The following is a 12,801-nucleotide window of genomic DNA, read 5'->3' on the forward strand; positions in this document are numbered from 1 at the left end:
GCATGCCAGCCCACAAATGAATCCTTCACTCAGCAGCAGATGATTGCTACGGTATGTCAGTCTCGATTCGAACAGTACGGCAATACACAAATGAAAAATTGAGCATGGGTTATACGATCAGTATTGATAGTTAAATCGGGAAAATGGTGTTCTGTCCCACAATGACCTGTGCAAGGACAGGTAGAGCTGATATTTAGATCAAGATCGACAGATGGTCAACAATAAAAGTGATCTGACAAGCCATGTGCAGTGTGGAAATCGGGCATGTCTCGACCAATATCATAACAGAACAGCAGCATCTAAATAAAGTATATAAAACAGATAGGTGTAAAAAGAGAAAATAATGCAGGAAAAAAAAGAGATCTAAATGTTCATGGACAGGGCCCAGTAAGAACAAAGTTCCCATCAATTTGGAATGCTGGTTAATAATCACATCAGAGGGGGAAACCCATTTATGGTTTCTGAAAAACCCATGTTTGCTGGATAGACTGGACAAATGTTTCAGGGCTTCAGCTGAATACAGTTTATGTATGTATAGACATTATAACACACACGCGCGCGCAAACACACACACACACACACACACACACCAAAATACAAAAAATGAGTAAGTGCACACTGTATCATGTACACACATCTGTGCTCACACACACACTCAGAGAGAGAGAATAGAGACTGAGCAAGGCTATCAATACAGCTTTGCCAATGGTGATTTTGTTTTTGATATGTTTTGTGATGTTGCAGACATGGACCTGACATCTTATTTCCCAATGTGCAAGAAGCCCCGGCGGTCCAGCCGTCTGATTGTGAAGGAAGTGGAGGAGAAGAAGGTGCAGGCCATCAGTCACAGTCCTCTCGGCTACTTCGACATCTTGCCGCTGGAACTCAAGTTCTATGTCCTGGGACACTTACCAAGTATGTTGTCTGATCTTTTGCCAAGTTTTCACATCAGGCTAGTTAACATTATAGCCAGGCATTGTGCTGCTTATTTGGTGTTGAATTGATCCTAACATGCACATTTTATTCGATCAAGAATCGGCTGAAATCAGCTTGATTTTGGTGTGAACTGCATCAGCAAAAACTCACATTTCATGTAATGATATGCATGTTTCTATAAGGAAAGCTTTGTACTTTTTGTATTAGCTTTAAATAGGTGACAAAATGATTCTGAAGTAACTGGATATTTGTCTGCCTTTGCAGTTGAAGATCTGAGTCTGTTGACTATCACATCCAAAGCCATGCGTAACCTGATAGAGTGTTACCGTGTCACAACGTTCACTTTCCGGGGCCTGGGGGTCCATTCCCGTGCTCATGCTGTCATGGATGTGGAACGACAGGCAGAGTGGCTGGCACGATATAAAAAACTAGGTAAACATCACATCAAAAAACAATTTGCTCATGGACTAATGTTTATGGACTGAAGTTTTGCAAGAAAATCATTGTTTAGCAGGATCCCCTTTCAAAGCTTATGCACCATTCAGTAGCTGCAATGATAATTTAAGTGAACAATTATTTTTGAAAAAATTAGTGTATGCACCATTCTATAGCTGCAATGATAAATCATGTGGACATATCTCTCAATATCTGTAATGCTAAACAGATATTTTGGAGGTTTTCAGAGACCAAAAGCAAATTTTTAGTTGTTTCAACTGCAAGAGCAGATTGATTATCAAATACTTTGCACATGCATGGTAAATGGATGTAAACTCTTCAGTATTGATAGGAATTGTTCAGTACCAAAGAAATAATGGTTTATTACAGCTTGTAAATATAGAATACATATGACCTGTTTGGTTGGGTTGTCTTTTCCAACTGCCTGAACATGTCTGCTCTTTATGCTGAATCAGTATGAACTCATTGTCAAAACTAACCACTGTGCTCTGTGCAGGTTTACTGATAAAGAGATCCACTTGCCTTTACGCCACAAAAGACAGACTGAAAATTGTGAATGATTTTTTGACAAGAGTAAGTATATTTGATGATGTGAGAAAAAGTGAAAGTTATCCAGATGAGAAGAGCAAGAAAACTCTAACAGTACCATGTTTGTATTCTGTGAATTGGTCGGTTCTCTGTTTGTAGTACAGGCTCTTATGTATTCAGCACTGAAGCAGCCATGGTCTTTTGTGGGTTTGTTTGTGTTTTTTTGGTTTAAAAAATATATTTGGGGCTATATAGTATTGAGTTAGGAGCAGTATTGACAGAACTGATAATTACAATGATAATCACCAGCAAGCGTGATCTTCATTTCATCTAATCAAACTTGAACCTGCGACGCTTTATAACAAGTGTCCTAATTCTGAATTGACAATGCATTGTCCTTTTCTTTGTAATCATAAAGGGCAGCTGTACACAATGAAACAAAGGCCTGGCGTAACACCCACAGACAATGACACAAATTACTCCATGGACCCAAACCATGTTTTGTGTGGGTGTGGGTGCTGGTATCCATCAGTACTGTCTCATTTAGTGTTGACAGATTCAGAATGTAAGACTATCCATGGCACCATTTGTGACAAGTGGTTTGTGTCAGGTACATTACTGATTTCAGTTTCAGTAAGCATTATCAAAATGATACCTGGTTACATCTTCTCCACTATGATTCACTGATGCAAACTCCATCAGGTATTTAGATCTAATTCCAGGACAGAAACTAAAGTAGCTCTGAGTGACAATGCACCAGCAAATAAATTATTCAAAGCTTTTTTTGAAAACTGCATTTTTTATACTCCAGTTTTGAAATGAAGGTTTGGTGCACATATTTAAAGTTTAATTATTGTGGATGTTGACATAATTTGAGTTTTTGACAGATTGTAATTTTTAAAATATTACTTTTGTTCACAGTATATAGGCAAGCACATTGCAACTCCAAGTTGGTACTGTTATGTACAAGAACATCAGTCAAGTAATGTTTTGCCGATAATGTGTAAGAATACAGAAAGTTGATAACAATAAGAAGAACAATAAGAAGAATTTTATTCATAAAGCGCCTTTCCATGTAATTGCGCATTTGCACTGTATGGTGTAAAAACCAATGTTTAAAACATACATTTAAACACTAGAATGATAAACTGACATGCATGACCCGGTACAGATAGCCAACCAAACACTCAAGCACTAATTTATGTTCATATACACACAAAAAGAATCACCAGAGACAATGCAGCACTCATCTTATATATCATACATTACATTAAGTGAATAATGTGCATAACATATCACAATGCTTAAAACTAATCCTGATATCAAATACATAAAAACCATATCACAAGACTTAAAATCCACTCTTAACCCTTAAAGCCATTCACATACATCACAATAAACTAAGAATGTACATTTTAAAGAGCGAAATTTAAAAAGTCATGTTCTTCCTACAATACATCGCCATACATAGAAAACAGAAACAAACGCTTATTCAAATGCATCATGAGAAATGAAGTTTAAATAGGTGTGTCTTTAAATTATTTTTAGAAGTTGAAAAACGCTTAGTTTTTTGTGGGGACAGAGGTAGGTAGTTCCAGACAGTGGAAGCAAAGACAAACATTTTTTGCCAAAGGTCTCCAGGAACTATCATCAGAGAGGTGTCAAGTGACCAAGAATGCTGGAGACGTTGGAGAAGATCTGAAAGATCTGGTGGCATATTGTGATAGAGACACTGAAAGCAGAGACGAGCAATTTTGTATTGAATTCTCACCTTCACAGGAAGCCAGTGGAGTGTTCTGAGTAGTGTTGGTGCGCTCTTGTGCCTGGGTTTATGGAGCATGAGTCAGGCTGTATGATTCAGAATGTGTTGAAGTTTATTTCGTTTATTATCAGGGAGACCAGTTGGAAGAGAGTTACAGTAGTCTAATCTAAATAGTATTAAAGAAACAGCAAGGTTTTTGGGAGCACACATTATGATAGACATTTGGTACTGTTATGTAAAAGAACTCGAGTCAAGTCACACATGCTGTAGCATTATGCCTCAGAACATGGGCCAAGTCATTTGTTACAGATGATGTGTCAGAACACAGAAAGTTGCAAGGATCGAACACGTTGCATCGGAGAGCTGTGCTTTGGCAAGTTCCTGCACACCCTGATTGCTGGCTGGGATGACAGTGAATGTCAGCGCACCTTTGATTCCTTGTGTCAGCACACTTCTATTTTCAAGCATATCAAGGTTGTCGTCAGCTCCAGACCAGGTATGGTACAGGTGTAGAAAGGTACCAGTTCTGTAAGATGCACAAACAAGACATTTTTTTTTCAATGGTGTTTATATAAACAAAATCGTGCCAATATGTGTGCTGTTTCCTTTCACACAAAATGACTATTACATTATTTCTTTCACACAAAATGACTATTACATTGTTTCCTGTTTCACTACGTCAGGAGCTCATGCCAGTATAGAGTACGACGTGCGCTGTTTCCTGTCACACAAAATGACTATTACATTATTTTTCACACAAAATGACTAGTACATTGTTTCCTGTTTCACTACATCAGGAGCTTATGCCAGTATAGAGTACGACATGCGCTGTTTCCTTTCACACAAAATGACAATTACATTGTGTCCTCTTTCACTACATCAGAAGCTCATGCCAGTGTAGAGTATGACATGCGCTGTTTCCTGTCACACAAAATGACAATTACATTGTGTCCTGTTTTGCTACACCAGGAGCCCATGCCAGTGTAGAGTACGATGTGCGCTGTTTCCTGCGTCGTGTGTTTCTGGACCCCGGCAGCAGCGTGGCAGACAAGGCATTCTGGCTGACCCGCATCCTCAAACCCTGGCCTCTGGTGCAACAGGCCAGACTCCTCTATCTCCTTTACGGAGTTGCACATGAAGGTAGATATTTGTTCAAAGTAAGGTTGTTGTTTGGAGTTATTTTGCTATCACATATATAATCATTAAAAAAATTCATACAAAAAACTATGCAAAATCATGTTTTCTTTCAGTATGTGTAATTTGTGTTGAATCCATATGCACCCTTTTCAGAAGAAATTTACTCAGGCACACTGATTCATTCAGATGTCCATTGATAAAAATTACAAAGTGAAGGGACGCTCAGCAGACATGCCTGCTACGTTGTTTTTTGCCATTTGGACAGATTTGATTTTATCAATGTGCTAATTAGTTCAATTAGTTACCTAACTGCTCTTACTTTATTGTGTGTAAAAGGTGCCGTGCAGTATTATCTGATATGTGGATCTGTTGATTCATTGTACAGTATTGTGTGTGTTAAAGGTGCCGTGCAGTGGTATCTGATGTGTGGATCTGTTGATTCATTGTACAGTATTGTGTGTGTTAAAGGTGCCGTGCAGTGGTATCTGATGTGTGGATCTGTTGATTCATTGTACAGTATTGTGTGTGTTAAAGGTGCCGTGCAGTGGTATCTGATGTGTGGATCTGTTGATTCATTGTACAGTATTGTGTGTTAAAGGTGCCGTGCAGTGGTATCTGATATGTGGATCTGTTGACTCATTGTACAGTATTGTGTGTTAAAGGTGCCGTGCAGTGGTATCTGATATGTGGATCTGTTGACTCATTGTACAGTATTGTGTGTTAAAGGTGCCGTGCAGTGGTATCTGATATGTGGATCTGTTGATTCATTGTACAGTATTGTGTGTGTTAAAGGTGCCGTGCAGTGGTATCTGATGTGTGGATCTGTTGATTCATTGTACAGTATTGTGTGTGTTAAAGGTGCCGTGCAGTGGTATCTGATGTGTGGATCTGTTGACTCATTGTACAGTATTGTGTGTTAAAGGTGCCGTGCAGTGGTATCTGATATGTGGATCTGTTGATTCATTGTACAGTATTGTGTGTGTGTTAAAGGTGCTGTGCAGTGGTATCTGATGTGTGGATCTGTTGATTCATTGTACAGTATTGTGTGTGTTAAAGGTGCAGTGCAGTGGTATCTGATATGTGGATCTGTTGATTCATTGTACAGTATTGTGTGTGTTAAAGGTGCCGTGCAGTGGTATCTGATGTGTGGATCTGTTGATTCATTGTACAGTATTGTGTGTGTTAAAGGTGCCGTGCAGTGGTATCTGATGTGTGGATCTGTTGATTCATTGTACAGTATTGTGTGTTAAAGGTGCCGTGCAGTGGTATCTGATGTGTGGATCTCCTGTGGATACATCCTACATTGTACAGTATTTCGGTGGCATTGCCTGTGCTTTGAACACATTACATCGACAAAATCAAGAGTGGACCGAAGATGAAGTCATTAGTATTCTTGATGAAATGACCAGTAAGTTGGCTCCATGACGGCATTTGGTCTGTATACTGATTTTATTAACTTGTCTGATATTATTACAATACAACACAAAGTTCTTATAATCTCAACATAAAAGCCTGGCTTTAAGTTTCTAGGACTGTGTAGGATGTACATGTTCAGAATAGCTGATAAAATAGAATAAAACGAGGGGGCAATTTTGTGCACCATGATAATGTATTGTATTATACAAATTATTCCCTGAAAATTTGTTGTGTTTTCCTATTAAAATGGATTTTTCTACGGAATTTTTCCAGGGACAACCCTTTTGTTGCCATGTGTTCTTTTACATGTGCTAAGTTCATGCTGCACATTGGACTTCGTTTATCATCTCATCCATTTGAACCAGTGTGCTCAGATTCTCTTGCTTCTTCGACAGACGTGTTACCACTAGGCCATCACTCCACAAGGGACAGTACTCAAAATATTTCAGCAAATCCTTGAGGGAAAGTTTTTTGTATCACACTTCTTGTTATCACAGTGAAAACAAAAAGAAAAGTGAAGACATGGAAGGTGAACATTCCATTGTTGACATAATGATAATAATTCTCATGATGACATGTAATGGTGTACATGCTTTGTCAGACAACAGAAAAATGATGACATAATGATTATCAGCATGATGTGTAATGGTGTACACACTTTGTCAGACAACAGCAAACTGACGACACAATAATTATCAGCATGATGTGTAATGGTATACAAACTTTGTCAGACAACAGCAAAATGATGATATAATGATTATCAACATGATGTGTAATGGTGTACACACTTTGTCAGACAACAGCAAAATGATGACACAATAATTATCAGCATGATGTGTAATGGTGTACACGCTTAGTCAGACAACAGCAAAATGATGACGTAATGATTATCAGCGTGATGTGTAATGGTGTACACACTCTGTCAGACAACAGCAAAATGATGACACAATAATTATCAGCATGATGTGTAATGGTGTACACGCTTAGTCAGACAACAGCAAAATGATGACGTAATGATTATCAGCGTGATGTGTAATGGTGTACACACTTTGTCAGACAACAGCAAAATGATGACACAATAATTATCAGCATGATGTGTAATGGTGTACACATACACGCTTAGTCAGACAACAGCAAAATGATGACACAATAATTATCAGCATAATGTGTAATGGTGTACACACTTTGTCAGACAACAGCAAAATGATGACACAATAATTATCAGCATAATGTGTAATGGTGTACACGCTTTGTCAGACAACAGCAAAATGATGACACAATAATTATCAGCATAATGTGTAATGGTGTACACGCTTTGTCAGACAACAACAAAATGAGGATGTGTCATAACATGCTGTGTGTCAGACATCAGCAAAATGAGGATGTGTCATAACATGCTGTGTCAGACATCAGTATAATGAGGATGTGGCATAACATGCTGTGTGTCAGACATCAGCAAAATGAGGATGTGGCATAACATGCTGTGTGTCAGACATCAGTAGGATGAGGATGTGTCATAACATGCTGTGTCAGACATCAGTATAATGAGGATGTGGCATAACATGATGTGTGTCAGACATCAGTAGGATGAGGATGTGGCATAACATGATGTGTGTCAGACATCAGTAGGATGAGGATGTGTCATAACATGCTGCGTGTCAGACATCAGTAGGATGAGGATGTGTCTTAACATGCTGTGTGTCAGACATCAGCAAAATGAGGATGTGGCATAACATGCTGTGTCAGACATCAGTAGGATGAGGATGTGGCATAACATGCTGTGTGTCAGACAACACCAAGATGACGATGTGATGATGATTAATATCATGATGTGTAATGGTGCACATGACGTCGTGTCACAACATGTGTCAGACAACAAAGGAGTGTGATGACTGTGTCAGGCTGTCCAGAGGAGTGGGTGGGGGAGAACAAGGCATCACTGCTCATCTCCTGTGGGGAGCAGCTCACCTCCAAGATGCTCATCAGCAAGGCCATCAACGGCCGTGTGGCCGAACTCAGCTCCATCATCACTGCTTTCTGTGTGGTCAGTTCTTTACTGCTGCTTCTCCCCCTCTCTGTGAAACACCTGGGAGTCTTTCATGCAGAAAAGACTTTAATCATTGTGCTGTGTTGTTCTCAATGCATTCTGATCTTTATGACTCTATTGATCCATGTTGTGTGTGTTGACAGGTGATAATTGATCCGTTTTGTGGTGTGTGTTGACAGGTGATAATTTATTTATGTTGTGTGTCTTGACAGGTGATAGTTTTTATCCATGTTGCGTATGTGTTGACAGGTAATGGTTGATCCATGTTGTGTGTGTTGACAGGTGTTAATTGATTGACATTGTGCATGTTGACAGGTGATGGTTGATCAGTGTTGTGTGTGTTGACAGGTGATGGTTGATCCATGTTGACAGGTTATGGTTGATCAGTGTTGTGTGTGTTGACAGGTGATAATTGATCCATGTTGTGCATGTTGACAGGTTATGGTTGATCAATGTTGTGCATGTTGACAGGTGATAATTGATCCATGTTGTGCATGTTGACAGGTTATGGTTGATCAATGTTGTGTGTGTTGACAGGTGATGGTTGATCCATGTTGTGCATGTTGACAGGTTATGGTTGATCAATGTTGTGTGTGTTGACAGGTGATAATTGATCCATGTTGTGCATGTTGACAGGTTATGGTTGATCAATGTTGTGTGTGTTGACAGGTGATGGTTGATCAATGTTGTGTGTGTTGACAGGTGATGGTTGATCAATGTTGTGTGTGTTGACAGGTGTTAATTGATCCATGTTGTGCATGTTGACAGGTTATGGTTGATCAATGTTGTGTGTGTTGACAGGTGATGGTTGATCCATGTTGTGTGTGTGCTGTACACAGGTGAGTGTCAAACACAGCTACGACCTGTCCTTTGTGATGAAACACGTGCACACAGTGCTGCAAGCCATGGAGAACAGCCGGGACAGACTGAACTTCGTCAATGGTCTGATGGACATGTTCAAAGAGCTGGTCTTTGATCTCCATGACTACAGTGATACAGGTCAGTTGTTGTGCCACATGAACGTTCACAGACTTCAGAATTCTGTGCATGTATACACACATGCACACACTCACATAAACACACACATACACAATTTTTTCACACTGTAGTCTGTTTTCTGTGCGGATGCATCTCTATCAGAATCATATTCATGTACATCTGCTTTGACCTCTTTGCACTAGCTACAAAATGTGAGCCGCTGGCCATGGGTAAGTCGATTCCAGACATGATAGCACTGCCCTGTTGGAATGAGTTCAGTTCAGCTGGATTCAGGTGTGTGGGTCAGAGAGTTGTGGAAATGTGTGAAATCACTTGAGACCACAATACACCCAGATTATTTTGCCTGGTGTACATATAACATTTCTGAAGTTTGCTGTCATGTCTGTTTTCAGTGATGACATACTGTGAGGTTTGCTGTCATGTCGGTTTTCAGTGATGACATACTGTGACGTTTGCTGTCATGTCTGTTTTCAGTGATGACATACTGTGACGTTTGCTGTCATGTCTGTTTTCAATGATCACATACTGTGACGTTTGCTGTCATGTCTGTTTTCAGTGATGACATACTGTGATGTTTGCTGTCATGTCTGTTTTCAGTGATGACATACTGTGACGTTTGCTGTCATGTCGGTTTTCAGTGATGACATACTGTGACGTTTGCTGTCATGTCTGTTTTCAGTGATGACATACTGTGACGTTTGCTGTCATGTCTGTTTTCAGTGATGACATACTGTGATGTTTGCTGTAATGTCTGTTTTCAGTGATGACATACTGTGACGTTTGCTGTCATGTCTGTTTTCAGTGATGACATACTGTGACGTTTGCTGTCATGTCTGTTTTCAGTGATGACATACTTTGAGGTCTGCTGTCACGTCTGTTTTCAGTGATGACATACTGTGACGTTTGCTGTCATGTCTGTTTTCAGTGATGACATACTGTGACGTTTGGTGTCATGTCTGTTTTCAATGATGACATACTGTGACGTTTGGTGTCATGTCTGTTTTCAGTGATGACATACTGTGACGTTTGGTGTCATGTCTGTTTTCAATGATGACATACTGTGACGTTTGCTGTCATGTCTGTTTTCAGTGATGACATACTGTGACGTTTGCTGTCATGTCTGTTTTCAATGATGACATACTGTGAGGTTTGCTGTCATGTCTGTTTTCAGACGATGAAGGGGATGACAGAGATCTGTTCTACCTGGTCACAGCCTTCACAGAATTTTCCAAGCATGTCATTCACTTGGCCTTCAAACAGCTGTTGTAATGTCACCACAACCACTGATAGGCAGAGCGAAACTTCAGAACTTTTACCTCAGCAACACATGTTTTGGTATTTTCATCACAACAGACAATGGATGTTCTGTTCCACAGAAATGGTTCTGATATATTACTGTTGTGTTCAGGAAGCAATGTGATGGAACCTGTGGTAAATTACATACACTATGTTAACTCTTACGAGGATACCATGCACTGAGGAAATGAATGCTTGCTGATTTTCACATTTTATTCAGTACTTCTGATTCTTTTCTTGCTTGTGTTTCTCTTTCAGTCTGTTACAAAGCTTACAAAGCCCTATTGCTTGAAATGAAAGACTTGTTATGTACAAAAGAAAGAAACTAGTGTCTATTGTTATGTACAAAAGAAAGAAACTAGTGTCTATATCTTATCTTCAATTTAGAAAGGAGTTTGTTTGAAACTACTGTTATGTTTGTGTGTGTGTGTGTGTGTGAGAGAGAGCGAGAGAGCATGTTGACATGACTGCTAAGTCGACAGTCTGTGGTATGTAGGTACTGAATATGTTGTTAGTGGATACTGAATGTGTAGTTAGTGGATACTGAATGTGTTGTTAGTGGATACTGAATGTGTAGTTAGTGGACACTCTTGTTGTGGATACTGAATGTGTTGTTAGTGGATACTGAATGTGTAGTTAGTGGACACTCTTGTTGTGGATACTGAATGTGTTGTTAGTGGACACCTGATGGAGTCATTGATGGCACAGCATGTATGATGCTTTGTGTAGCACTTCAGACAGTTGTCAAAAATTAGAAAATTTCAAATAATCAGTTGCAATTTTGTCCTGAAAAATGAAGTGTAGAATATTTGAAGCAGTAGTTTTTTAGTCTCTTCCTCTCTCTTTCCCTTTCTCCCCCTCTGTCTGTCTCTCCCCCTCTGTCTCTCCCCCTCTGTCTGTCTCTCCCCCTCCCCCTCTGTCTGTCTCTCCCCCTCTGTCTGTCTCTCCCCCTCTGTCTGTCTCTCCCCCTCTCTCTCCCTCTCTCTCCCCCTCCCCCTCTGTCTGTCTCTCCCCCTCTGTCTGTCTCTCCCCCTCTGTCTGTCTCTCCCCCTCTGTCTGTCTCTCCCCCTCTGTCTGTCTCTCCCCCTCTCTCTCCCCCTCCCCCTCTGTCTGTCTCTCCCCCTCTGTCTGTCTCTCCCCCTCTGTCTGTCTCTCTCCCTCTGTCTGTCTCTCCCCCCCTCTCTCCCCCTCCCCCTCTGTCTGTCTCTCCCCCTCTGTCTGTCTCTCCCCCTCTCTCTCCCTCTCTCTCCCCCTCCCCCTCTCTCTCCCCCTCCCCCTCTGTCTGTCTCTCCCCCTATGTCTGTCTCTCCCCCTATGTCTGTCTTTCCCCCTATGTCTCTCTCTCCCCCTCTGTCTGTCTCTCCCCCTCTGTCTGTCTCTCCCCCTCTGTCTGTCTCTCCCCCTCTGTCTGTCTCTCCCCCTCTGTCTGTCTCTCCCCCTCTGTCTGTCTCTCCCCCTCTGTCTCTCTCTCCTCCTCTGTCTGTCTGTCTCAGTGCCATCTGCTTAATTTGTTTGTGTATGTGCATGTTTGTGTGCGCGTGAGTGTGTGTGCATGCATGCGCGCGCGTGTGTGTAAACTTAGTGTGTTATGCACATGTATGAGTTTCCATGTTTGTTTGTTTCCACGTGAACCTGGTCCCAACCTTGGGATTACAGTTACCTTGTTTTTACACTATGTTGTTGACTTGTAAAGCTACATGTCTGTGCCTTCAAAAATACGTAGGCACTGACGTTCTTGCAACTGGTATAGAAAATATGTTACAGTTTGTAATGTAATGTTACTTTCATAACTTATTTCAAAAAGCATTTTTTCAGGTTAAAATGAAAGTAACAGTTGTTTTATTATCATACTGATGAAAGCATTTTTGCTCAGATGTGTTCTTACAATTGTTATCATCTTGTTGCTTGTTATGTTAAGGATAGGTGTTGATCAGTTTGAAAACAAATTTGTCTACAATAGTGACAGTTTGGTGCATTCAAACTCATGTGGGTGAAAGTGTTTCTCAATGAATTTTTGTACATTTATCACAAAGATGTTCTTATAACTGGTAGCATTTTATAATTGTTGATAGTTAAAACAGTTGATATTTGTTAAAGGAAATACCATAATAGCTTGCATTCTTCTCATGTTGACAGAAATAAACAGATGTTTGTTCTTATTATTGGTAGCATTTTATAATTGTTGATAGTTGATACGGTTGTTATTTGTTAAAGGAAATACCTT

At 40.2% G+C, this 12,801-nt stretch overlaps 1 protein-coding gene across 1 annotated transcript; it reads left to right on the forward strand.

Annotated features, from left to right (window-relative positions):
- Positions 1-746: 746 nt before the first annotated feature.
- Positions 747-10,550, forward strand: LOC143301625 (F-box only protein 47-like). Its single transcript, XM_076616041.1, has 9 exons — positions 747-915; positions 1,201-1,368; positions 1,889-1,965; positions 3,992-4,178; positions 4,652-4,822; positions 6,072-6,227; positions 8,137-8,279; positions 9,122-9,281; positions 10,453-10,550. Exons 1-9 carry the CDS (start codon positions 747-749, stop codon positions 10,548-10,550), a joined length of 1,329 nt encoding a protein of 442 aa, XP_076472156.1.
- The last annotated feature ends 2,251 nt before the right edge of the window (positions 10,551-12,801 follow it).

This window comes from Babylonia areolata, chromosome 27 (genome assembly GCF_041734735.1).
Source record: "Babylonia areolata isolate BAREFJ2019XMU chromosome 27, ASM4173473v1, whole genome shotgun sequence".
Lineage (NCBI taxonomy): Eukaryota > Metazoa > Mollusca > Gastropoda > Neogastropoda > Buccinidae > Babylonia > Babylonia areolata.

Coding starts and splice junctions, on each gene's coding strand:
- LOC143301625 (XM_076616041.1), top strand. CDS start 747: ATGGACCTGACATCTTATTTCCCAATGTGCAAGAAGCCCCGGCGGTCC. Junction 1,966..3,991: donor TGAATGATTTTTTGACAAGA/GTAAGTATATTT, acceptor CATTTGTTACAG/ATGATGTGTCAGAACACAGA. Junction 9,282..10,452: donor CCATGACTACAGTGATACAG/GTCAGTTGTTGT, acceptor GTCTGTTTTCAG/ACGATGAAGGGGATGACAGA.